At 57.9% G+C, this 25037-nt stretch overlaps 1 protein-coding gene across 1 annotated transcript in view; it reads left to right on the top strand.

The window, feature by feature from the left end:
* SRRM3 (serine/arginine repetitive matrix 3) overlaps nt 1–25037 on the top strand; it is a 55684-nt gene that overhangs the window by 18167 nt on the left and 12480 nt on the right. Inside the window, 11 exon segments of the mRNA XM_044233999.1 lie at nt 2412–2439; nt 2536–2785; nt 9219–9320; nt 17913–18041; nt 18129–18209; nt 18640–18669; nt 19103–19165; nt 19285–19320; nt 21175–21225; nt 21657–21761; nt 22136–22313. Of these exon segments, the coding sequence (XP_044089934.1) occupies nt 2412–2439; nt 2536–2785; nt 9219–9320; nt 17913–18041; nt 18129–18209; nt 18640–18669; nt 19103–19165; nt 19285–19320; nt 21175–21225; nt 21657–21761; nt 22136–22313 (1053 nt within the window).

Here is a 25037-nt window from a genome sequence, read left to right as displayed (position 1 = left end):
CTTCCCCTCTCCCCTGCCCTCAAGGAGCTCAGGCCAACCTCTAGGCTGGGGAGCCTCGCCCATGTTAGAGGGGAAGCATGCCCGGCAGCATGGCTCAGAGCCTGGCTCCTTGGGCTCCCCTGGAGCCTAAGCACTTTCTCCCTATACCCTCCGGGGGCCTCTTCCATTGCCAGGGGCTGGGTAGGCTCTGGGGAGCCAGAATGAGGGGATCCCTCCCCTCAAAGGGCTCATGGTTCAGGAGATGGGGTCAGATGCAAACAAGTTGAACTTCAGTATCTAAAGAGGTGAGGACAAAAGCTGGAGCCCAAATAGAAGGAATAGATAATGGCTCATTCTTCCTGAGAAGCCTGGACAGCTTCCCGGAGGAGGTGACATTTGGGCTGGCCCCTGCAGGATGAGCAGAAGCTCCCCAGTGGAAAAGAGAGGAAATGGAATTTCTGCACAGTGGAACTCTATGGGCAAGGGCCTAGAGGAGTGAGAGCACATGTCTGGGGACCGATGACGAAGGCTGAGGGGCTGGATGTTGGTTGCACCATGAGGCGTAGCGAGAGAGGAGGTTGCCAGATAGTATAAGGCAAAATGTGAAGAGGTCTTGGACCCTGTTGAGGACTCTGCCCAGTATTCCTCAATCCCGCCTCCCACTGTAACTGTCTTTTATTGGTTCCACACAAGTGCATCGAGCTCCCCCGGTTCACTCAGGCAGGTCGCTGGCACTAGGAGTTAAAGCTAGGCAGCCCTCTCAGGGGTGGGGTGGGGGGCAGACCTGTGAGCCCTCGGGACCAACAGTGAGTGGCAGGAGCTCTGGCCTGATATCCCCAGCTAGAGGGGTAAGGGACGCCTTTGAGAAGGTGGTGATGCCTATGAGCAGTGACTCCGAGGACACAAAGGAGTCAAAAAGGTGTCCCAGGGGACGGGAGCACCAAGTAGAGAAGCCTGGACACCAGAGAGATGGAGAATCTGTGGCAGTGGGAGTGTGGTTACAGCAAGACCAGAAGGCAGGCTGTGTCTGACTTTAAGCGATGGGAAGCCACTAGAGGCTATTAGGGCATGACACAGTCTGGTGTGCTCCTGGACTGACTCTCAGGTTACTGATGGTGAAGGTGGACGCAGGGTGGAGGGCGGGAGGGGGGGAGCCAGGATATGGAAGGCAGAGGAGCAGAGTGAGGGGCTTGGATTTTGCTGGTGACAGGCATGGAAGCAATGTCGAGAAAAGGGGCTAGGGAACCAAACTTGGTGACAGGTGGTGGGCCAGGGCAAGAGGGGTCTCCTGCTCCACGCATGTCCCTGGGGCCGGAGACCAACAGCCAGAAGGGTCACCCATGGCCAAGCACCATGGTCAAGGCAGGTGGAGAACAGGGCTCCCAGAGCTCTGTGTGGGGCTTGGTGAGCGTGTGTTGCAGGAAAGGCCCCATCCGGGATGTCCAGACATGCCCAATCCCTTCTTCCCACCTCCCTCCACTCTTGCCTCTCTCCCATCCCACTCCCTGGGAAGGAGGCCTCCCTGTTGCTTAGCAACTAGCTGGAGCCTAGGAGAAAGGAAGTGGAAATAGCTCGAGGTGCCCCCCTTTGTCCAGATAGGTCCTGTCGGTGCACATGAGTGTGCTTGCACGGGTGCGTGTGCATACGCTACTCTGAGCCCTAGTGTGAAGCCAGGGCCGCCTACCTTCCGGGCCGGGCTGACTCCCAGATCAGTCTGAGCCTGCAGGAAGATGCGGCTGTCATAGAAGGTCATGTCAGTGCCATTTTGGTCATATGTGCAGGAGCAGTGTTTCCAGAACAAAGGAGGGGACAGACCTGCAGGCTTCCCTCTGGATCTGGCCCACACCTGGAAGGCTGGCTTTGGAGAAGTTGGCCAGATCGACTGAAAACGGCATGGCTGGTGGGAGGGACTGAGTCTCCCTGTCTCCTGCAGGGCTGCCCTGGGAGCCCATGCAGGCTGTGACCCCAGGGTGTTAGGAGATTTAACTGAGACTGAAGGAAAAACAAACTAACAGATTTCACCTGGGGCACCTGGTTGGCTCAGCTGGAAGAGGACGAAACTCTTGATCTCAGGGTTGTGAGTTTGAGCCCCACCTTGGGTATAGATTACTTAAATAAATAAACTCAAAAAAAAAAAAAAAAAAAAGACAATAAATTTTCCCAGAGACCCATGTAGTTGCCTGGGGCAAGTTACAAGCAGGTGTGCAAGCAGGGACCCAGGAACTGGTACGAGGAAGAATGCGTTGCCTGGGTGGTTACTAGGTCCCTGGAGGGGACTATCCCAAGCTCGCGGCCCTTGGAGACCTTCTGGTCCAGCATCCACCCACTTTGCAGATGGGAAAGCCTGGTGTCCAATATCCACCCCCCTCCGCCAATGCCCTTAGGTGTGACCCAAAGGTGCTAACCTGACATCCGCCCCCGGCCTCCTGCAGCATGAGCGGAAGCGGATTAGAACCATGAGTGGGCCTCTAAATCTCCAGGATTAACCCGCGCGCACAGGAGCTTAGCAGGTGGCCGAGAAGTGACCACCGCCTGGTGTCTGTGTCTGTCTCGCAGGGCCGAGGCCAGCCGCGATGTCCTCCACAGTCAACAACGGGGCGCCCAGCATGCCCTCCCCACCCGACGCGGCGAATGGCTTCCCGCAGCCCGGCGCCTCCTCGGGGACCTGGCCGCGGACGGAGGAGGAGTTGCGCGCCACCGAGCCGGGCCTGGTGAAGCGCGCGCACCGCGAGATCCTGGACCACGAGCGCAAACGGCGCGTGGAGCTCAAGTGCATGGAGCTGCAGGAGATGATGGAGGAGCAGGGGTGAGCGGGCTGGGGGTGCGGGGCGCGGGGGCTGGGCGGGGTGGGCGGGGCCGGCCGGGGCTGGGCGGGGCGGGAGGGGCTCGAAACCCTGCAGTCAGGCGGGGTCCGAGTGGGGCCCTTGCCAAACCAGAGGAACTACATTAGTTTATTAGTTCATTCCGCCAATAAGCTGTTTTGAACGCCTGCTCTAGAGCGAGCTCTGATCTAGGCTCAGATTCACTGACGCCAGGGAGACCCAGTCCATGTCTTCCAGAAACATTCAGTCCCCGGGAGGGATGGGGAGGAGGAGTGCGGAGAGAAGTAATGAAGCATCCATGACAAGTCTAGGTCTCAGTTTGCGCTTCTCTAAAACGGCTCTATCAGAGAGATCATATATTAATAAAAATACTTTTTTAAAAAAATTTATACTTAAAATGACTCTATCGAGCTTCCTGGACTCTGGCAAGCAGGTGCCGCAGCCAGGCACAAGAGCACAGTGGGCCCTGACTGGTAGGGGTCCCGTGGAGGCTGTCTGTGGTTTCAGCAGAGGAGTCCCAGCCAGCAGCCACATCTGGAAGCTTCCGTTTTACCTGTGCAGTTCAGAACCAGTCACAGGGACACAGGGTGCCAGTCACTGCGCTGGGTAATGTTGGGCCCCAGAGCCAGACTGGGGTCACTTCCTCAAAGACCATCCCTCACCCACCCCCACACTCCCTCCCCATCTCAGAAGAGAAACGAGCATGTTTACAACCAGCTCCACCATAAAACAGATTAGAATCATGGTTCTGGGATGGGACAGGAGAGGGCCGAGTGCTTCAGGAGCTCCGAGGAGAGACTCTGAGAAAAGATGTTTGAATGGGCCTTGAAGGATGAGTAGGAGTTCGTCAGAGCTTGTGCAATGATCAGTCAGTAAGGATCTTTTTAGGGACTTGCCTCAAAAGTCCATTGGAGGGCGCCTGGGTGGCTCAGTGGGTTAAGCCGCTGCCTTCGGCTCAGGTCATGATCTCGGGGTCCTGGGATCGAGTCCCGCATCGGGCTCTCTGCTCAGCGGGGAGCCTGCTTCCTCCTCTCTCTCTCTGCCTGCCTCTCTGACTACTTGTGATCTCTCTCTGTCAAATAAATAAATAAAATCTTTAAAAAAAAAAAAAAGTCCATTGGAGATAGGACAGGCCTAGCACATGGAGCTGGAGGCAAAGAAACAGAACAAAGCTGTTCCCTTTTGTGCAGCTCCAAGAAAGCCGGTAGTCCCAACGTTCCATTTTGCATCCGCCCTGAGTATTTTGAAACTAGTGAACTGGCTGCCAAGGGAGTCAAAGCGGGGAGCAGGGCTCACCCATCAGATTTGCACTGTCCGTGAGCTGAGAAATCAGAAATGCCCAGTGCATTGGGGCCCCGAAGCCACATGGGGGCAGACGCCTGTGTCCCCAAAGTGCTTCCAAACCACTTCTTTGTGCATCCAGGCCTCCTGCTCTCCAAGAGGCAGCCAAGACATGGCTCACCATCACCAGAGAGCCCAGCATGACACCGAGGTTCAGAGACAGTCATTGGCTGCAGGCAGAGCCAAGGCTGGGCCTGGATCCAGGGTCCTCAGGGGACATCGGCCAAGCAGGGCCCCTGGGGCAGGTAGACTTGGTTTTCATCTCCAGCTGGGGACCAGGTGGGGTTGGGGAGCATCCCCGCAGACAGCAATAAAAGGATGGAAGGCAGCTGAAGGCGGAAGGCAAGGAGGCTCCCAGCTGGCAATGAAACCATGTTTGATGAGCCATGGATATGGACAGAAGAATTGAGATCCATTAGGGACAGGGTCAAGTAGGGGTGGGAAGAGGAGAAGCTGAGGACCTTAATTCAACCTACAAATCCTGCTAAGTTGGGAGACTCAGGCCTTGAAGGGATTGTGAACAGGTGGGCACGGTCAGGGAACAGGAGGGCTGCCTGGTCCAGAAGAGGGCCAGCAGCCTTCTATACTATATTCTTGGACACTGCCCCCCTTGTCCTCCTGGAGCCCCACCACCTTCCTGAGCCCCCTCCCTCCCGCTTGCAAAGCCCAATCCTCTCAGGGAACTCCAAAGGCCCGCTCTCATGGCACCCCTCCCCTCCTCAAGCCCCCCCCCCCCGAATCTCCTTCTCCTCCAGGAGCCCCCAGCCCCTCTCTGCATACAAGAGGGTCATTCTCAGATTCGGACAGCCTCAGGCAGAAGGGGATGGCATTGGTCTTTGACGCTGGTCCCCTAGCATCGATGACCCATGCCTCTCTGGGAGGCACCCACTAGGTCTCCAGTCAGGGCCCTTTCCCCACCCAAGCCCTCACTCCAGGTGGTCCTTAGACAGGAGACCCCAGAAAGCTAGCTCTCAAGTCACCAGCCCCGCCACTCCCAACCCTTAGCAGCACAACTGCTCTGGAACCCCACAGTCCAGGCGTGAGCAAGCCACAGCTCCTGGCCTAGGAAATAGGAAGTCGTTCCGAGAGTCCTGCAAGTTAAAGATGTTTGGGGCTCCCCTACCTCCGGCCAGTCCCGGGAAGGTGTTCCACCAGCCCTGGGCACCCTCGCTCTGTCATGACATCCAGTCATTAATATCCATTTCCACAAACACTGTATTTGAGCTTATTTACCAGGTTCTCAGGCATTTGACAAATATTCCCACTAGTCACAGGAACACACATTCTTCGGCCCCATTAAAAAGCAATCCCTTCCCTAATACTGATGGATGGCCGGCTAATTCACTGGTGATTGATGCCGTCTGGGAGTCGCCTTCCTGGCGGCCTCCGAGGGCGGCCTGTACTCACCAGAAGGCTAGGGCTGGAGCCCCAGGCCTGTGTGGTGTGCTGCTCCCACCCCAGCCCCAACTCCCCGCCACAAGCACCCACCTATGCCCCTTCCTTTGAGGACTCCCGGGGTGCACAGAGCGTGGCTCTGCCCCTGGGCTTTGGAGCCTGGAAGCCTCCCTTCTCCCTATTCTGTTTCCTCATCCATCAAATGGGAAGAGGAAGGCCACCCACCGCCTCAGAGCTGCAGGGAAGGACCGAGTAGTGGCCAAAAAAGTGACTCTGCAGGAACGTCCAGGTCTGGGCAGAGACAGGCAGAATGACACATCTTGTACTCTGGGGACCTCCTTGAAAATGCAGTGTCTCCTTAACCACACTCCAACCTCAGAGGGCGGTCCAGGGAGCAACAATGAATTTGGCCTGTCCCTCCCTTGTGGTCCCTAGAGTGGAGGGGATACAAGAGAGCCTGAGGGCTGGAGCGAGGGGGTGGGGACACTGAGACAGGTGTCGCCGTCCTCCCTGTCCCCAGTTCGTTCCCTGGCCAAGCCTTTGACTTTTAGTCTGAGACTTTGACATGGCAGCTATACCCCCTGCATGGCCTTAAGTTGGCAGGTGGCGCTGCCCCCACAAGGAGCGGACAGTTTGGGCACCAGCTTCCTATCTCGGACCTTGCCTCGAGGAGAACATGGAGAAGAGGCCCAGGTGATTCCCAACCCGGGATGATGCTGACCTTGCAGGGGTGTGGCATGGAAAAAGGCAGGACGCCTAGGACCATGAGACCCTCTGTCCCTCCTGCTCTGAGACAAATAGTCCTTGGTCGTTACTATTTATTGAGCAGCTACTATGTGCCCCCCACTGCACAAAGTGCTTTGTAAGCATCATTTCCCGCAGTCCTTACGATAGCCATGAAAGACAAGTTACTATCCCATTTCACAGATGTAGAGGCTGAGGCTAAGAGAGGTGTATGGACTTGTCCAAGGTCACAGAGCTAGGAAGGGGGAGTTGCCAGGACTCAAAAACAGGACAGCCTGGCTCTCGGCCTCTTCCCTTAATCACTGTCCAACGTGGCCCCAGCTGAGGGTTGACCTCAAGAGGCTTGAAGGAGCAGGAGACTTGGAGGTAGTGGTTGTACCTGAGACCTCCTTGCCCAGCCCCGGGTCTCCAGCTTCTCCCAGCAAGATGTCCCGAGACATAGAGGGGTCCTCCCCATGCCTCCCCGTCCATTCAGCCCAGCCCTTCCGGCCTCCCAATGACACATGCTGGAGTCTGTGAGCTTGCCTTGGACCTACCAGCTGTGAGCTCAGCCCTCAGTCCCTGCATGTGTTCTGCTCCGCGTATCAATGAAACCCTGACTTCTACTCCTACCGCCCAGCCTCCACAGATCCCAGGAGTCTGGGGAAATTGACCCTGGCCTGAAGCTCCTCCCATTCAACTGAGGATCTGGCCCAGCCTCGTTCTTGGACCATCTCCTCCCCAATCCCTCTGGGCCCAGGGCCCCGTGCCTAACGGCCCAGCCAGCCTGTCTCTCCCTCCCAGAGCCCTGTGAGTCAGGGGCTGGGCAGTACCGAAGGGCCACTACTATTTGTCTCTATGCCGGTGCCAATGACAAGCTGGTCTCCCGAGGAGGGGGGTGGGGTGGGAGAAGCTCCTCCGTGCCTCCACTGCTCAGAACGTGCCACCACCCCTTCTTCCTGGGCACCAGGACAGCCCAGCTGAGCACTGCCCAACGAGCAAGGCCAAGGCACCTCCAACCAAACGCAGGTCTGAGGCTAATAGGGATGGGGTGCACGTGGATGAGCTAAGACCCAGGCTTGGAAGGGAGGGGCCCCTGCCCCAGGCAGGCAGGACTTAATCCTCCCGATGGTGGGCCACATCACAGGTGCTTGAACCTGCGGAGGGACAGACCTCAGCTGGGGTCAGGGGATATGTGGCTAAGAAGCAGCTTATGCTTCTCATGCAGGCCCTGACATCCCCAGCTGGTCCCCAGACCCCAGTATCCTGCGTCCTTGATAGATTGTCGTCCGCTTCTCCCCCGCATCCTCATGGCCCCTCTCTTGCTCCGATTGCACAGACCCCTGCAGTAGCCCAGGGCCAGCCTCCCGGCCTCCAGATCCCTCTCCTCCAGCCACGCAGCCACAGGAGGTGGATGTCCAAAAGGAACATCCAACCTGCAAACGGTTCGATGCGTCTCCATCACCAGCCACTCGTCTGTCTAAAAAAAAAATGTGGACCCCACGTTTGGCAGACAAGGTGTCTGATGCTGGGGACACGATGGCAATCCAGACAGACAAGGCCCCTGCCCTCAGGGATCTCCCAAGCCTGCGCAGGATACAGAGGAGTCAGTCACAGGTAGACTAGCTTGTGAGCCACCTGCCGGCCCCTGGAGGTACAGGTTGCTATGGAATCGCAAACGTGGGCACCTAACCTGGTGGTGGGGGTGTCCGTCCTGCTGTAAACATCCCATGAGTCACGCCTTTGTGCTTGGCCATGACTATTTCCACGGGGTAAACCTGCAAGTTAATTTTATGAGTCAAAAGATGTGCTTATTTTTTAAGGCTTTTGCAAGGACTTGCCAAATTGCTCTCCAGAAAGGGCTGGGCCAATCCCAAATGCCTGTCGGAGAAGGGGAGGGAAGGTGGGAGGAGATGAGGGGGACAGCCGTGGGGTCCCTGAAGGACAACAGCCGGCCGTTTTCATGGAGAAGCTCTACGCCAAGGCCTGGGTCTGCTGTGTGGACAGAGAGGATGGTGAACGGAGAGACAGGAAGGGACCCCGTTTGTATTTTGCCACCGTATTTTCCATCTGGGATAATGACCTGTAACCCAGGAAGCGGGGGGAGGGGTTAAAGACCCTGAGATTCATTCAGGAACAGACACCTGCTATGTGCCAGGCACAGGGCAAGGGGCTGGGTGAGCAAAGATTCCCCCCACAAGCCTGCTCCGGGGCACTGCGGACACGGGCTGGAAGGGGACATTCCAGAGGAGCTGAGAAGCCCTCCAGAGGCTGTCACAAGGGGTGCAGGGAGAGAGGGTCGTGATGGACCCCGGGGCATGGAAGCAAGGATGGTCCTTCTGGACTTTGGTCCCTAGCCTGAGCCCGGGCTTAGGTGGGTAGGGGGAAGGGAACAGAGAAGTCAGGGCATTCATTCAAGACCAGACTTCCCCCACCTCCCGCGCCAGACGAGGAAGCTGTGGGTCTAGCACTGGGATCTGGGACAAGCCACTAGGCAGCCTTGCTCATGCAGAGGTCGGGATGATCTTGAGGCCTTCCCAAGGCCATTGTGAGGATCAGATGTCCTTGAGGCCAGGAAAGCAGACAAGGCCTGGATCTTCATTTCTCCCTTAATATGTCTCCAGAGAGCGCCTGTAGTCTGGCTGTGGGAGTGGAGGAGGACAGGGAGGAAGGGCATGGCCTCCGATGAACCGTCTCCCCACCTCTAGGAACAACGGCTCCTTTAGTTCATTTGGTTGTTCGGCTAGTTGTTGCTTGTTTGTTTGGCTGGTGGGTTGTCTGGTGTGGTGCCAGGTGGGTAGGGCTTGAACTTCCCCAGCGCCGAAACCCTTGCCTGGTGCTGGGACCTCGGAAAGGTCCTTGCAAGCTGGAAAGTACACCGGTGATAGGGGGGCGGGGGCGGGCAGGGAGGGAAGGAAAGCCAAGAAAGCAGCCCTCACCATCCCTGTGCCCCTACAGGTACTCAGAGGAGGAGACCCGGCAGAAGGTCAGGACTTTCCGGCAGATGCTGATGGAGAAGGAGGGAATGCTCACCAGGGAGGACCGACCTGGGGGCCACATGTGAGTGCTCCCCTGCCTGGGAGCGGGGCAAGGGAGAATGTGAGTTCAGGAAGCAATGGGGTGCCAGAAGGGCCTTTCCAAGCTCCCTCTGGGGGCTGGGGCAGGAATGCAAGGTGGAGGAGAGGGTGTGCAACCCATCTGGCCCGTCTGGGAAGCTCCCGTCTGGCCCGGACACAAATCAGGGGCCACTGGGACCCCGGCATCCCCCAGAGCTCCGCTGATGCTCTGGGTTCTATCTATGGCTCAGCAGTGAGAGACGCAGCCCAGAGCCCAACTTGCGGATCCTGCGCTATAAATCAGGGAAACCTAGAAATATTCTGACCCTTGGAGGGGGGCCGCTGGTTGACAGTGTGGCCCCAAGCCAGTCCGTCTTCCCCAACTATTACCACCTGTAAAATGGGCCCCAGAGGAAACATGACTTCTGGAAAGTAGGAACCAACCCACCAAATGCCATTGCGCGCGTGGCCAAAGTGTCGTGGGTAACGTGAGCAAGGTCTCTGCTGGGGTCCCCTCTGGCAACTGTCAAGGGCCAGGAGGAGTGTACGGTGTACCCCTGGGCATCAAACAGGGAAGTGATGGGGAAGCAGGTTTGTCTCGTGTCAGAGAACGGGGACCCGCCTGAAGCCAGACGAGAATGCAGCAGGCTGCTGTAGGAGGATTGAGGCGGCCTGTCCAGGCCGGAGGATGGGGGTCAGGGAATGGCTGCCCGAGCCCCATATCCGGCAGGCAGTGGGCACAGAGAGAGCATCATGGAATCCACCCAGCGGACCTTCCCCTTGCTAAGCCTGGGAGCCCATACCCGGACTCAGGCGAGGTAAACGCTCCTGGCATTTTCTCCGCGGTGGGACTAACTTGGGGAGCAGGCATCTTGCTGAGGCCCTAAATCCCTGTCACCTTATGTCACACCAATGAAAAGGACAGCAGCACCTTCTGAGAGATTTTCCCGTTGCTGTTGCCATAAGGACAGGCGGCATTGCGGGTGTAGACGGACCTGGGTGGGCATCGGGGAAGCCCTTTCTTCTTCCTTCTGGCAGCTGAGGGCTCCGGGGGTGGGGGGCGGGGGGGAGTGTCACCTTACCTCACCTAAACCTCACCTCTCCGGCTCGGGGATGGGTAGGAGCAAACATGGCCAGAGCAGCCGCAGGCTCGTGGAGGGCTCGTGGGTGATCTGAGGGCGCCAGCCTCAGAGGCGATGAGGTCCCTCTCCCTGGCCACCCCAAACACACAGCACCCTCAGCCACTCCTATGCCCTCCCTTCGGTGATGCCCCCCCCAGCCCCCCACCCCAGGAGCGGGGCCAGGCCTCCCTCCCCTCCCCAGAGCTCCCGACAACCAGATCCTCCTCCAAACCAAGAGGTCCTGGCTTTCTGACCTGTGCCCCCTCAAATCAGCCCAGAGCTTTTCTGGAAGGTCATGCTTTTCCACACAGTGTGAGGGCGGGAGGCCCATGTGGACTCCCCTGCTACTTTCCCTGCCCTTTTAGCAACAAGCCTGCCCTTCTCCCCTCTCCTGGGCTCCTTCCTTTTAATGATATTCCCAGCCTTCCTCAACTCCTCTGCTACCACCCTACCTTGTTTTCTCCTTTCTCAACTGGATTTCCGTAGAGCGTGTGGCACACGTTGCCTCCGCTTCCTTAGGCCACGGGAGCCATGGTGGGTTTCCGCCCGAACACTGTGATCTGCTTGCCCGTGGCCTCCAGAGCCCTACTCCTCGTGGCCTGTGCCTCTCTGCAGACCCGGCCTCTCTCTAGCAGTTGCCACCCCTGTCCTTCCCCTTCTGGAAGCTTCCTTTTCCCTTGGCTTCCAGGATGCATTTCTGTGTTCCCCCTCCTTCCCCGGGGGCTCTCTCTGTCTCTCCTGCTGCTGCCCCCATCCCAGATGTTGGACCCTTCCCTCCACTCCCTGGCGGGGGACCTCATCTCTGTGCCAGCTAGGACTGCCTCCTATGAGCGGGTGACTTTCCAGTCTTCTCCAGTCTTGATCTCGCCTTCCTTCAGATAAAGGATTGATGCATTTAAAAACAGGGAATGTGCTGGGAAATCTGTCAGAGTGTCCATCATCAGCAGAAATGTCCTTGAGGGTCTGTGCTGCGAGCCTCCCCCTGCGCTGGGGCTAGGAGTAGGGAGGAAGAGGGGGGCAGGTGAGGCTGCCCCCACCCTCTGCAGCCTGAAACCAGGAATTAGCAGTAACTCCTGACCAGAAGAGACAACAGCGTGGCCCCTTGTACCCCTCAGCCCTCAGGCCTGTGTGCGCTCAGTAGAGGAAGAGAGAGGCAGGCTAGGGTGGTCAGTCGGGAAGGGTCCCTTGGAAGGGGCAATGTCTGGAAGACTCGGGGGTCAGGGAGGACTCCTGTTCTGGAGACAGAGGAGAACGTAGCCTTGGCTGGGTCCTGGGACCCACTCCTGTGTTCGAATATATTGAAGATGAGATCTTTATAGGTTTGTTTACTGCTATCTCCTTGATAGGGTGCCTAGAACAGTGCAGCCTGCCTGATTCCCCCTGAAGTCTGTTTCCTCCTCCACATGGGAAAAGAGACGGGGCCAGAGGCTTCTCCTAGCTCAGGCAGCCCCAAGAGTGTGAAAATAGCACTCTGGGGACTACAGCAAGCCAAGGAGTCTGATGGCTGACAGGAATCCTCACAGGCTGGAGGGGGCAGGGGGCGCTAGCTGTTTGCCGGGCTGAACCCAAGGCCCAAGGCAGAGAGGTGACAGGGAGCTGGTGACAGCAGGCCTCACTTCCTACCTCAGAGTCTGGGGTAGTGGAGGGAGAGTGTGGGCTGTGGCACCAGACACCTCCCCTGTGTAACCTCCAAGCTCAGTGTGAACCCCCTGGACCCTGGATCCCAGCTCCGCCACACCCCAGCTGTGTGACGTTGGCAGGTCCTTGACTTCTCTGGGCCTTCACTTCTTTATTTTTTTTTAAAGATTTTATTTATTTATTTGACAGATAGAGATCACAAGTAGGTAGAGAGGCAGGCAGAGAGAGAGGAAGGGAAGCAGGCTCCCTGCTCAGCACAGAGCCCAACACGAGGCCCTATCCCAGGACCCTGGGATCATGATCTGAGCCGAAGGCAGAGGCCTTAACCCACTGAGCCACCCAGGCGCCCTAACTTCTTTATTTACACAGTGGCCACCCAGCCGTCCCTGTCCTCATGCCTCTGGCTTCCTGCCCCTGGGACCCCAGCCCCTCATACACCAGCCTTTTGAGACCTGGAGAAATCCCATGGCCTCTTAGAGTGAGGTGACAAAGCCAGGGCCAGCAGAAGGGTCACCACACTGAAAGGAAGTGGGGAGGGACGTCTGATTTTCACCCATTATGGCACCTCCAACTCAAGAAAAGAGTCTCAAAGGGGCCGAGTCACTCCTAAAGCTTTTTGTCCCCAGGGATCTTCTTTCCTTAAGTTAATGGGCTGGTCTGAGTGACAGTCTCTTGAGACAGACCCCCTTGGGTCTAGTCTCCACACTGGATACGGGACATCCATTCCAGAGGTGATGGGAGCCAGTGGAAGGTTTCTGAGAGGTGTGATGTGGTATCTGGGGGCTTTCTTCTTGGGAAGAGGAATCAGAAGGGGGACACGGCAGGGAGATCATGGGGCAGCTGGCCCGCTAATCTGGAAGCCAGGTGAGAGAGAGGAAGTCCCAGAGACAATGAGGGAGGACACACCTTTGTCCTGGGAAACTGGTCTACCTGGGGAGCCTGTTTTGCTGCAGAAACCCTCTGTGGCTCCCCCTTCCCCATCCACACAGCCAAGGCTGGACTCAGGAGGCCCAGCACTAGAGGCTGTCCACACTCTCAGCCCAGCCTGGCGCCCCACTCCCAGCCTCACACAGCAGCAGCCCGACCTGCTGGCAGATCCCAGGTCCCTCCTGCACGCCCTCCCGTCCCAGCCTTTGCTCCTACTGGCCCCTTCTGCCCTCGGTTCACATTCACCCCATGCTCCCGGCCTGCATCTAACAACCACTTTCCTAATATTCTCAGGATAAAAGTAAAACCTTCTCCGCCTTGGAATCCACACAATGCTTTCTTACTTCTGGTGCTATCAGTTCTTCTAGTGGCTATCGGTCCATTTTTATTTTTCCCTACCTCGCTCTGATAGACAACCTTTAAGAATAATTGCTTTCGGGACGCCTGGGTGGCTCAGTTGGTTGGACGACTGCCTTCGGCTCAGGGCGTGATCCTGGAGTCCCAGGATCGAGTCCCACATCAGGCTCCCAGCTCCAAGGGGAGTCTGCTTCGCTCTCTGACCTTCTCCTCGCTCATGCTCTCTTTCACTGTCTCTCTCTCTCAAATAAATAAATAAAATCTTTAAAAAAAAAAAAAGAATAATTGCTTTCGTAGTTATGTAACAGGACAAAATGCTTGGGAGAGAGAGGGTTTATGGAAAACAATATTCATAAGCTACTCCCTCACACAGTGAGCAAATTCCAGTGTTTTGGGTTTGTTGTTGTTGTTGTTTTTTCTGTGCATCTAATTTTCTGCAACCAGCCACATCTCTGGGCCTCATTATTTTATCCATAAAATGGGAATATTAACAATGGTACCCATGTCACAGACCTGTTCTGTGCATTAAATGACTAAATGAAATAAACACACACGTCAGGTGCTTGGGCTAGTCCCTAACACCTGCATTGGTATTATAACCTGTTAGTGACAGGTTAGTTAGTAATCGTGGTAACAGCCATACGCCCCGGGGTGCTGTGAGGAGCCAGAGGAGAGGCCCCAGGCCTGACTCATCCCTGGTTCCTGCCGCAGCTCCCTCCCTGCCCACCCGCCGCCCCCCTGCCCAGGCCCCAGGCAGGTCTGGCTCGTTGGCTGCTGGGAGATTGAGCAGAGAGGGCAGACCCTTTGCTTGAAGTCCTCCCCGCCTCTGTCTGGACTCATTCATCTGTCAGCTGGCCACTCTGCTCCTGGCTAATGGCAGACGGAACCAGTCCATCAGAGAAATGGCTGGCATGAGAAGGGCACGTGATGGGCAGTCTTTACCCAGGCAGGGCCTTGCCCAGGGCGGCCAGTCTGACAGGTGTCCTGTGCGGTGCGGAACCCGCATCCACGCTTGGTCCCTCTGCAGGAGACCCCTGACCGTGGGGCTGGCTCTGGCCCACTCTGTGGGGCTTGGTCTCTTCTGCCACGAGGGAGGAAGGCCTCCCCTGCCTAGTCCACAGACGTGGTGAGGCTTTGGCTAGCTAACAAACAGGAGGTTAAGAGCAGGAAGTGCTGAACCAGTCTGGAATTCGGTGCATAAGCCTACGACGACCGTGTCTCTAAAGTAGAGAGGCCGTGGCTGAGCGGACTTCTGCAGCGGAGGCCAGCCGGGAAAGTCAAGGTCTGTCTGTTTGCACGTGATTTCTCAGAGCCGACTGCCTAAGTGAACTTATGTTCTTTACTTAAAGGTTCCCAAACTGTAGGGGATGTTCCTTTCCTTCTCTGGGCCTCAGTTGATTCATCTGTAAAGCGGGAGGGGAGTGCGATTTCTCTCAACCAGGTAGTGGCTCGGATTGGGATTTGTGGACCATGGGTAGTCATGGAAACATTAGAGAACATCATTGTTAGTGACATTATCATGCAGGAGAGGCAGACTAGGAGAACCCAGGGTCCTAGCCTTGGGACAGCCTATAAAACAGATGTCCTGATACCAGCTGCACAAATTCAGCAAGAGAGGCCATGGCCTAGGCCCATTTATTTATACCCCTGGAATATGCAGGGCAAGTCTTACCAGAAGGTTCTGACACCTTGTGCCTCTCTCCCTGTGCCCACTATGCATGCTCTACTCTTGTCTTTCAAGGCTCCCAGCAGACAAGACCCCAAGTAAACCTCTCAGAAAGGACCAGAGAGTGAGAAAGGCCTCATGAGAGGATCCCAGGGAGGGAGGAGAAAGAAGCTCTATCCCCAGGCCAGAGAAAGAAAAATGTCAGTAGGGATGCAGGCGGCAGAGCTCGGGGAAGGAGGAGTCTGGATGTTACAGCAGCAGAGGATCCCTATGGAAGGCAGTGACCAAACAGAGCTATTCTATTTTGTAAATAACCTTCATCACGTTTGTGTCGAGATAAACGGAGGCTCCCTCCAGCCATCAGCTCACCCACACGATGTTTGGGGTGCCCTTAAGTTTTGCTAAAGACTGTGTTTTATGTGTCAGGCATCTGTGTGGCTGAGGCTGTGTGGGGGTGACAGGGCTGGGAATGCGGGGGTGGGGTGGACAGGCCGAGGAGTTGGAGATTTTAGGAACAGGAAGGAGGAGGCCGCTGGCTTCAGGGAGAGCAATGTGGGCAAAAGCAGAGAGATTTGAATGGAGGGATGTGGGGACATATGGCTCTGTGGGGATAGGGAGGGTGACATGAACCCCTCCTCCACCACCCCAGAAAAATCTCCCATCCTACCTGTGTGCCCTCAGGTTGCCAGACCAGGTTTGTGTTTAGGAGTCAAAGGGCATTCTTGGGTGCCTGGGGGGCTCAGTGGGTTAAGCCTCTGCCTTCAGCTCAGGTCATGGTCCCAGGGTTCTGGGATCAAGTTCAGCATCGGGCTCTCTGCTCTGCGGGGAGCCTGCTTCTTCCTCTCTCTCTCTGCCTGCCTCTCTGCCTACTTGCGATCTCTCTCTCTCTCAAATAAATAAATAAAATCTTTAAAAAAAGAAATCAAATGGCATTCTTGATATTGGCCCCGAGGCTGGCTAACTGTCATATTTGGCTTACCTTCTTTTGTGGGGGGAGGTATTTGTTTGTTTGTTATTTGTTTTTAAAGAGAGAGAGAGAAAATATCAAGCAGTCTCCATGCCCAGCACGGAGACTGACCTGGAGCTCGATCTCACCACCCCACGCTCATGACCTGAGCCGAAATCAAGAGTCAGACGCTTAAACAACTGAAACACCCAGCCCCCACCCCAACCCCCACCCAATTCTTTATCTTTTTTTTTTTTTTTTTTTAATACAAAATCAGTTCTTTAAAGAGCAGATTCATGGGTGATCTCCTAGACGTGTGTCCCTGGAAATTCTTCCACCTCATCGCTGTGGTCTGCCTTCCTTGCTCTGTCTTCCTTTCTTGTGTCCCCACCCTGGAAGAGGAGGTGACTTAGTATCTAACAGAGGTCCCTCCGTCTATCAGTGGCGACCATGCATGGGAAAACTGTCGTGGGCCGGACCTTCCAGACAGAATCTCACTTAATCCTCTCTCCTTAGCAGGGATATTCTTTTCCTGCTTGTGGAGTTACAAGGAGGTGCGCATGGTCATGCCTGGGTAGAGAGCTGTCTGTGAATCGGAAAGCTCATGTCATATCCTTAAAGCTCTGCCCCTGCGGGCCTGCCCTCCTCTGGCCAGGGAAAGCTTGAGCCTGGCCAAAGGGCACACAGGAGTGAGGGTAGGGGATGAGATGAACCAGGGATGAGCCTCCATCTGGGAGGGGCACTGTCTGAACCACCCTGGAAGGAAGGATGGCAGGTGGGGAGGCCCCCACCCCCTTGGAGCCCTTGCCCTGGAGGTGGGCCTTTAGAGGGCCTGTTCTGGGCCTGTTCAATTAAAAAAAAAATGAACTTATACAGTACTGGATAGTGCAGCGAATTCTCCCAGCAGCCCACAACAAAGTCATCATAGTTATCCTGGAGAAGAGGCTCCCAGAGGGGGCAGGACAGGTACCAAGTCACACAGGGACTCTGCCCCCCCCCCCCCCCGCCAGCAAGGAGGGCTCCTGTGCAGCTCCGGAGCTCATTATCTCGTGGGGAGCCCCCCCTGCCTTTAGTAAGCGAGCTTCCCCGCGCCAGGTGTCCGCAGCGAGCAAACATCTGTGGCAGAGGGGGCTGCCCCCCTCCCCCGGAGCCGGCAGCAGGGACGGGCTGCGGCGGTCCCTGGGAGGGCTCGGCAAGATGGATGGGGAGTCTCGGAGGCGGCGAAGGCCTGGGGCCCGCGCTGCCGCCGCCGGACAGTGATGGATGACGGCCAGGCTGCGGGAGAAGAGCAGCCGGGCCTCGAGAGGCCGCAGAGACGAGGGCGAGGACAGGCCTTGAATATTTCAGAGCGGCAGCGGGGGCTGGGGACAGGGTGTTGGGGGTGGGTGGAGGGAGAGGCGGGGCGGGGGTGGGGGGGGGGGGAGGAAAGGGACTTGGCCGGGGAGCCCGGATTAGGGAAAGGCTGACACCAGAGAGGGGGAGTTAGAAGATGGGAAGGGGCTCTCTGGGAGCTCAGGAGGGGAAGGGGGGCTGCGGAGGGGGAGTGGGCAGAGCTAGGGGCAGGGGGCCAAGGGTAGGACAGTGGGGCTCAGGGGCAGGGGTCGGTGAAAGGGGCTCTGTGCGTGAAAGGTGGGCGGGGCAGAGGAGCACCGTGGACGGGACTGAGGGGCTGGGTGAGGGGAGGGGCCTCGCTGAGCCGCCAGAACGCAGAAGGGATGAGGACAACTGAGGCGGGAGGGCACCGCTGGGGCGGGGGTGCGGGGGTGTCTGCCCTGGAGGCAGCCCTTTGGGTCACCCAGATCCCCGCCTGAGCCTCTAGGGGTCCGGGCGCACCCCGCCGACCTTGTGGGGGACCAGGTCCCGGGGCGCTGCGTGGGGGTAAAGTGGCAGGCGGAAGGCCTGGCCTCCAAACGCGGGTGGTGAGCGTCCCTGTCCCGGCAGCGTGGCGGAGACCCCGCGGCTGCTCGAGGGCGCGGAACCGGGCCTGGAGTACGCGCCCTTGGACGAGGACGACGGCCCCGTGGACTGCGACTGCCCGGCCGCCTGCTACCGCGGGCACCGGGGGTACAGGTCAGAGCCCCCCGCGGGAGGGGGCGTCGGGGGGGTGGGGCCTGGGGCCGCCCCTCCTCCCTCACCTCTCCTCCTCCTCTTCCCCAGAACCAAGCACTGGTCCAGCAGCTCCGCGTCGCCCCCTCCCAAGAAGAAGAAGAAAAAGAAAGGCGGCCACCGGCGAAGCCGGTGAGAGCGCCGTGGGGCGGGGGCGGGAGGGGGGTGTTCCCCGGGGCGCCCACCCCTCTGTGGGCAGGAGACCCGACGCTGCATTGGGGAGCCCCGACCCTTGCGGAGCCCCTCTGCCTTTACTGAATCCCGCCCCCTTACAAGCCCCTCACTGGCGGGGCTCCACCCCTGCACCTAGCCCCCTCCCTTCACCGAGTCCTCTCATTGGCACTCACCCAACGCCCCCCCACTGGACACAGTGACCCCTGGGTCACCAGCCGTCCTGCACTCCCTCCCCTCACCAAGTGTGAGTGGCCTGGGGAGGAAGGGTCAGCTGGGTCACATCTGTGGTTCCCCCTCTGTATGTCCTCCTCACCTGCCCCTCATGAGACCCTGGCAAACGTCTGGAGCCCCAACTGTCTGTCTGTCCTTTTTTCTCCCTGGCCCTCAGCAAAAAGAGGAGACTGGACTCCGAGTGCAGGTCAGTGATAAAGGCCCGCAGGGGCTGGCGACAGGAGTGGGGATGTCTGGGTGGGCAAGACTCCAAGGCCATCCCCCAGAGACAGGAGGCCTGCCACAGCAGGGCTTGGACCCTGGAAACTGCCCATGTGCCAACTTTCCCCCCTGAGGCCAGAAATCCCACCACTGGAGCCTCTGACACTTGGGTGTGAAACAGCCCTCACTTACGATGCCAAGGAGGCCGAAGGGTGGCTAGGGGACAACACAGGCAGTTCTGTCACCCACCCTTAGGGACCCTGATGACCCTCGGGGCCCCAGTTCATTTTGTACAACAGGCAGCTGGCTTCAGCTAGATGCCCCAGGCACCCTGACTTTCCAGCCACATCCAGCCACCCCCGCCCCTCCCCTGCCAGGCAGCATTTCACTAGAGCACCTCCCCCTCCTCGTGTCCGCAGCTGTGGCAGCTCCTCACCCCTGCGCAAGAAGAAGAAAAGTGTGAAGAAGCACCGCAGAGACAGGTACCTTCCCTCCCCCGGGGCCTCCTTTCCCCTCTGCGTGCCCAGGGCTGTGGCTGTGCAGATTTGTGTCCCCGAGCCACCCCAGACAAGCTCAAGAGAACTCTTCTGTGGCCCTCCAGGTCTGATTCCGGGGCCCGGAGGAAGAGACGACACAGGTGAGCGATGCTGACAGAGGCTAGTGCCGCCCTGCAGGGACCGAAACCCAGGGGGTGCAATGATGGGAGGAGGGTGGGGAGGGTCTTCCCCTGCTCCATCCTCCCCCTTCCTGGGACTGCTTCCCAGAGCCAAGCAGGGGAGAGGGAGGGGGAGGAGGGTGGAGGCCAACTGTTTGCAACACTTGCTGGTCCCGTGAGTCAGCCTTGCCTAAGAATTTTCCAGACAACACAGCAGGTCCGTTATCCAAGGGGTGTGTCCAAAGAGGTGTCAGGAAGGGAGAAGCGTCAGGATCCCAAATTTGCAGGGGAAGGGCACCCGTACAGAAGGAAAGCTCAGTGGGTAGGAGATCGGTCGGCAGGCTGTGGCTAGCCGTGGTGTCTGGGAGACAGGTGCCAGCCCCCAAGAGGCCTGACTGCCAGGCCAAGGAGGTGGCCTCCTAACAGACAGGGCTGGGAGCCAGCATGGGGCTCTGAGCAGGACAGTGACTCCTTCAGGATGGACTGGGGGAGGGGATGAAAGTCAAGAACCCTTGGGTGGGGGGGTAGAAAACTCAGCATGGAGGGAAGGAAGAGGTAGGGCCATCACATCCCCAGGGCCCACATGGGAGACAGGGCCCCTCCCAGTGGCCCTGCAGAGGGTCAGAGACCCCAGTCTCACTCTTGCAGTGGGACTTTGCCCATGGCCACTTGCCAGGTGGGGCAGGAGCCTAAACAAACATCTGATCCTGACCTTCCAGTTTCCCCAGTTTCCCATTCCCCACTTCCTTCCCTTCCTTTCCTCCCCCCTTCTCGGAAGCCACTGTGGACCACCCCACTACTGCCCCCTAGTGGTCACTATCCGTCTGCACAGATCCTCTGGCCAGCTCCCATGGGTCCTGCGAAGGACCTAGAGGCAACCTAGGGCTAGACCAGCTCCAGATGGGGAGAATGAGGCCCACAGCAGGCAACATGAGTTCTGGAACTGACATCTTTGGCCTCCTGGGCCTGCCGCCGCCCGCCCAGCTCCTGTGAAAAACATATCCTCTTGTTTCTTAGCATCCCCTGGATATTCGGTCAGAAGAAGGCATCTGTTCAGGGCTAGAAGGATCCAGCTAAAATCTGGTGGTATCGAGGAGGGTGGGGTTGAGGGCCCACAGGGACCAGGGGCGGAGTGAGACCTCAGACACCTATTAGAAAGCTTTCCAATCCTTTTGTCAAAGATAGAAGGAGAAGGACTGTGGGGCCTCCCCCGGGAGAGCTGGATGGGATGGGACAGTATGGGACAGGACTGAGTGGGATGGGAAGCTTTGGGGGCAACCCTTGATGAGAATCCAAAGGACCCAAATGTCAGGGAGATCATGCCCAAGGGAGATTACTTCTTTCCTAAACCCCTGGGGAGCTGGCCCAGAGCTGAGCCAGTCTGAGGGGCCAGAGAGGCAGGAAACTCTGGGCTCTGCCATAGGGAGTCCGTCTGAAGGGACCTGGGGCCCAGGAGACACAAACGAGGGGGGGATGACTTACAGAGGGGCCTGTCCTGAGACAGATTCCAGAAGGAAAGGACAAGTCAGCCTTCTTTCTGGGGTGGTGGACCTATCACTTGTGGCATCCCCAGGAGGAGCCCCAGCTGGGGTCCAGACAGGCAGTGGTTGTAGGCCAGAGCCTACAGGAGAAGGAAGGAAGGAAGGAAGCAAGCCTGGCTGAGTGAAAGGAACCAAAGCAGTGGGGTGGGATGAGCAAGTCCAGGCCAGCAGGGCTGGGGGCGGGGACTCAGGTCCCAGACGGGAACAAATCTCAGATCCAGACCAAGGCACAGTCCTCCTCCTGCCCCTCTGCTAGGCTCAGGCTGAGCAGTCACCTTGCCTCTGCTTCCTACAGATCTCGAAGCCCCAAGAGCAAAAGAAAAGAGAAGAACAAAGAGAGGAAGAGGTGAGAACCCTTCCCCGTTCTCTAGCTCCTCCCCCTTCCCCTTCTAGGATCACAGAATTGGGTCCGTGTAGTTCATTTGGTCCCCGCTGCCCAGATGGAAAATTTCAGACCCAGAGAGGAAGCTAAGAGCCCCTGCGAATCAGCGGCAGGCTGGGAAGTGGAACCCAGGCCTCCTGCCTCCCAATCCAGGGTTCTTTCAAGCTCTGCCCTTGTTATGCCCCACATCCCTCCACCCTAGTCACAAGAGCACCGGCTGAGGGGTCAGTGAGGTCTTGGGGACCGGAGCTGTCTAGACAAAAAGGCGCCTTTTCCTAATTCCCACCAATGACCCATCTGGACGAGGGGGGCTACCTCTGTAGGAGACTAAAGGGGGTGGGGTCCCCCTTGGGGAGGTCAGGCAGAACTTAGGTACTGGCTGGTTTCTCTCCCAGGCCACACGGGGAGTCCCCAGGTCGGAGGTCCAATCGCCACAGCAGCGGCAGCTCCCAGAGCCCCTCCCTCTCCTCCCGTTACAGCGATTCCAGATCGCCCAGCAGGTAGGTCCTGGGCCCCTGGGAGGAGTTCCAGAGGTGGTTCAGCTGCCTGAACACTCGCAGACTGAACACTCGGGAGGGCTGGAGAGGGGGCTGGGGAAGAGGATGGTGGACGGAACAGCAGTGACGGGGGCGGGGGGGGCGGGGGTCCTACCAGAAGAGAGCAGGTGCCCACTCATCCCGCAGTGAAGGGGCAAGGCCTGCCCAGAGATGCCCCAGACCTTGAACTGGAAATCGAAGCCGCGTGCAAGCTAGGGCCTTGTTCGCTAAATGCAAGGGAGAGAGCAGGTGAGGGGCTGCCCTACGTGCAGGGGCAGCGGTTCCACTTGCAGAGGGGGCGTCCCACGCCGGCTCCCCCGTCTCCCCTCCTCCCCAAGGCTGAGCCCCAAGCACCGAGATGACGGGCGGAAGACAGGCAGCCAGCGGTCCAGCGGGAGCCGGTCGCCCTCCCCGTCTGGCGGCAGCGGATGGGGGTCGCCCCAGCAGAACGGCGGCAGCAGACAGCGGAGCGGAGCGCACGGGGGCCGCCCCGGCTCGGCGCACAGCCCGCCAGATGTACGTACGCTTCGCTTTGCAGAGGGTTCCCGCGCCGTGCGGGCTGCGCCGCGCCTGGGGAAGGGGGGGGCGGCCCCGCCGGGTCGGGCGTGGTGAGCGTGTAACCGGGGAGGAAGGCGCCGCGTCCCCCTCCTGGCCTGGGGGTGGCCTGGAATGCTTGGTGGTTGCGCCCACCCGGCCGGAGTGTCCGGGGAGGGGGCCCTGCAGGCTTGGGCCACCCTTGAGCTTGGCAAACCGAAGGCCAGAGGGGGCTTGACCACTGGGGCTCTCTGCCGGCTGGGAACACAGCTGAGGAGAACCCAGGGTCTCCTGCCTCCCTCCCCGACAGGCATATTGGGGTGGGAGGGGCGTGGACGATGCTAGGGGTCGCAGTCAGGAACTGGATTCAAGAGACAGGATCTCCCCTGGGCATCACTGAGGCCCGGAGTCTCCCTCTCCCCACCAAGCCCTCTCCCCTTCTCTGAGCACCCTCCCTCCCTCAACCCCCTCACAGCCTCACTCCCCCTCCCTTAGAGCCCTCCCCTTTCTCTGTCCCCGAGCCCGCGCTGAGCTGCATTTCTAAAGTCCCTGCTGCAAGCAGAGTCTGTCCTTTTCCCAGGGACTGCCCACGCGCAGACAGATGTCTCAACCCTGCAGGTTCCCACGTCCCCGTGTCCCATCCTTCCTAAAGCGCCTGCCAGTGTACCCATTGCTCCCTCAGAGACGCCGCACCAACACCACTCAAAAACCGCCCCTACCCATCTTGCGGAGGGGCACGGGGTCCTTGAGACCCACGAGCAGGTGTGGTGATGGTGGGGGCTGGTAGAACAGACAGGCTTCTCGGCCTTTCTCAGATGGATGGGCTGGGCTGGGCTGGGCTGGGGTCGGGGGTGGGGCTCTCCCGAGCCCCCAGGGAGGCCCACATCCCCTTCTGTCTATCGATCCTGGAATTCCTGGAGTTGGGGATAGAGCCCCCTTAGGGAGAAGGGGCTGCAGTACTGGCCGCGCGGGCGTGGCTCGGGGTGGGCACGGGGGACTTGGGGTAAGCAGGCCTGCAGGTTCCCCCCAACCAAATCCAAACTGCCCCAGAGGCCTCAGCAGGGAGGGTGGGGCTGCCCCTCCCCAGACCTCAGGTCTCAGCAGCAAACATGTCCGTGTTGGTCAGTTTCATTTTGATTTTTGGCTGTTTCCTTCACTCCCTTTCTTTTCTCAAACACCCTTACTCCCAAGGCCTTAGGGAGGAAAACCAAAGGCAGCTGACAAAAGGCTCTTGGTCTCAAGGTTAAATTTAAAGGACTTTACCTGTTTTGAGACTGCCCCCACTTGGACAGGGTACCAGGCTCCTGAGCTCCTAGGGACCTGGCTGGATCACATAGGGAAGATCACATCCCTGTCCCAGGATCTGCCTTGGCGGTAGGAGAGGATACACAGAGGTAGCTGAACACCAGGACAGGGACTGGTGCCACAGGCCCCAGAGATAATGACTCCATCTGGGAAAATCCAGGAGAGGGTGTACCTAGGCCCCCACCACTAAGGGCACAGAGCCAGAGCCCCAAACACCTTCTCATGGGAGCTTGCCATCCTCCTGGAAAAGCACAGAAGGCAGCCAGGGCCAATAGTGGGCTCGTCCCACTTCTGGTACCATCCCTCCCTAAGCAATGGACCACCATGGGCCCTGGGTTTGTACAGACAGAACAGTCTCCACAGACCCCAGAAGAGAGCAGTCAAGGAAGACGGCCTAGCCTCTAGCCTTGGGGAGGACTCCACCTCAACAGCACCCAAATCCTGACTCCCTCCCAGAGTGGGATTCCATTTGGGCACTGCCCTGGGACTTTCCTGGGAGGCAGCACTGTGTTACCCCTTTCATGAAGCATGCTCCCCAAATCCTCTCCCTGCCCTTGGGCCCTGCGAGATCTGGGACCTCAGGACATCCAGGCCTCTCACCTGTACCTCCGGGGAGGTGAGATGGGGGCGGGGGTGTTGGGGGGTCATAGACTTAGCCATTCACCAAAAATGTCTTCGGGGACAAGTATTTGGGGGGAGCGGGGTATTCTTGGATGCTACCTTTAAAAAAAAAAAAAAGAGAGAGAACAAACGGAAAAAAAAAAAAAAGGAAAGAAAGAAAAGCTCACCATTTTTAACCCCGTCTATGTTTTTGCTTGTTTTTTTAGCCTCCCATTTGAACCGTGGTAATACTGTGATTCCATTTCTTGTTTAGTTGGCAAGGGAAGAGGGTGGGGAAGTTTGTGTATCTTTTCCTGGTATTTTGTTTTTATTTGTATTTTCTTTCTTTTCGTTTCCTTTGGTAATGTACAGAAATGCAAACGATCTCTCTGGTTTGGTTTGGTTTTTGTTTTCCTATCTTCTATGTTGTTCTAGAATTTCGCTTTTGTGCGTGTCACTGTGGGAGCCTCTCCTAATGCAGATGGGTTTTGAGTCTCAAGCGAACATTAATCGTATACATAGCTCTATATCCTTATTCTTTTTTCCTTTGTAACCAGAATTTAAAAGGGAAGATAACTTAAAAAGGGACTCCCAGGCCAACAGCTCCTGGCAAATCTGCAGCAGCTGCCAATCCTCTCTTCCCAACCCCAGGGCATAGGTTGGAACTGCCTCAGCTTTTAAATGAACAGAAGGGGCCCAGACCATTCCACCATATCCCTGTCTAGAAGGAACCTTGGAGGGAAGCTGGGAGACCCAGGAAGGAAGAGAGCCTTGTCCCATCACCCGGGAAGCATCCCAGGG

The sequence above is a fragment of the Neovison vison genome, chromosome 14, assembly GCF_020171115.1.
Source record: "Neovison vison isolate M4711 chromosome 14, ASM_NN_V1, whole genome shotgun sequence".
Lineage (NCBI taxonomy): Eukaryota > Metazoa > Chordata > Mammalia > Carnivora > Mustelidae > Neogale > Neogale vison.
Note: the sequence above shows the minus strand (reverse complement) of the source record. Positions and strands in the feature narration are given on the sequence as shown.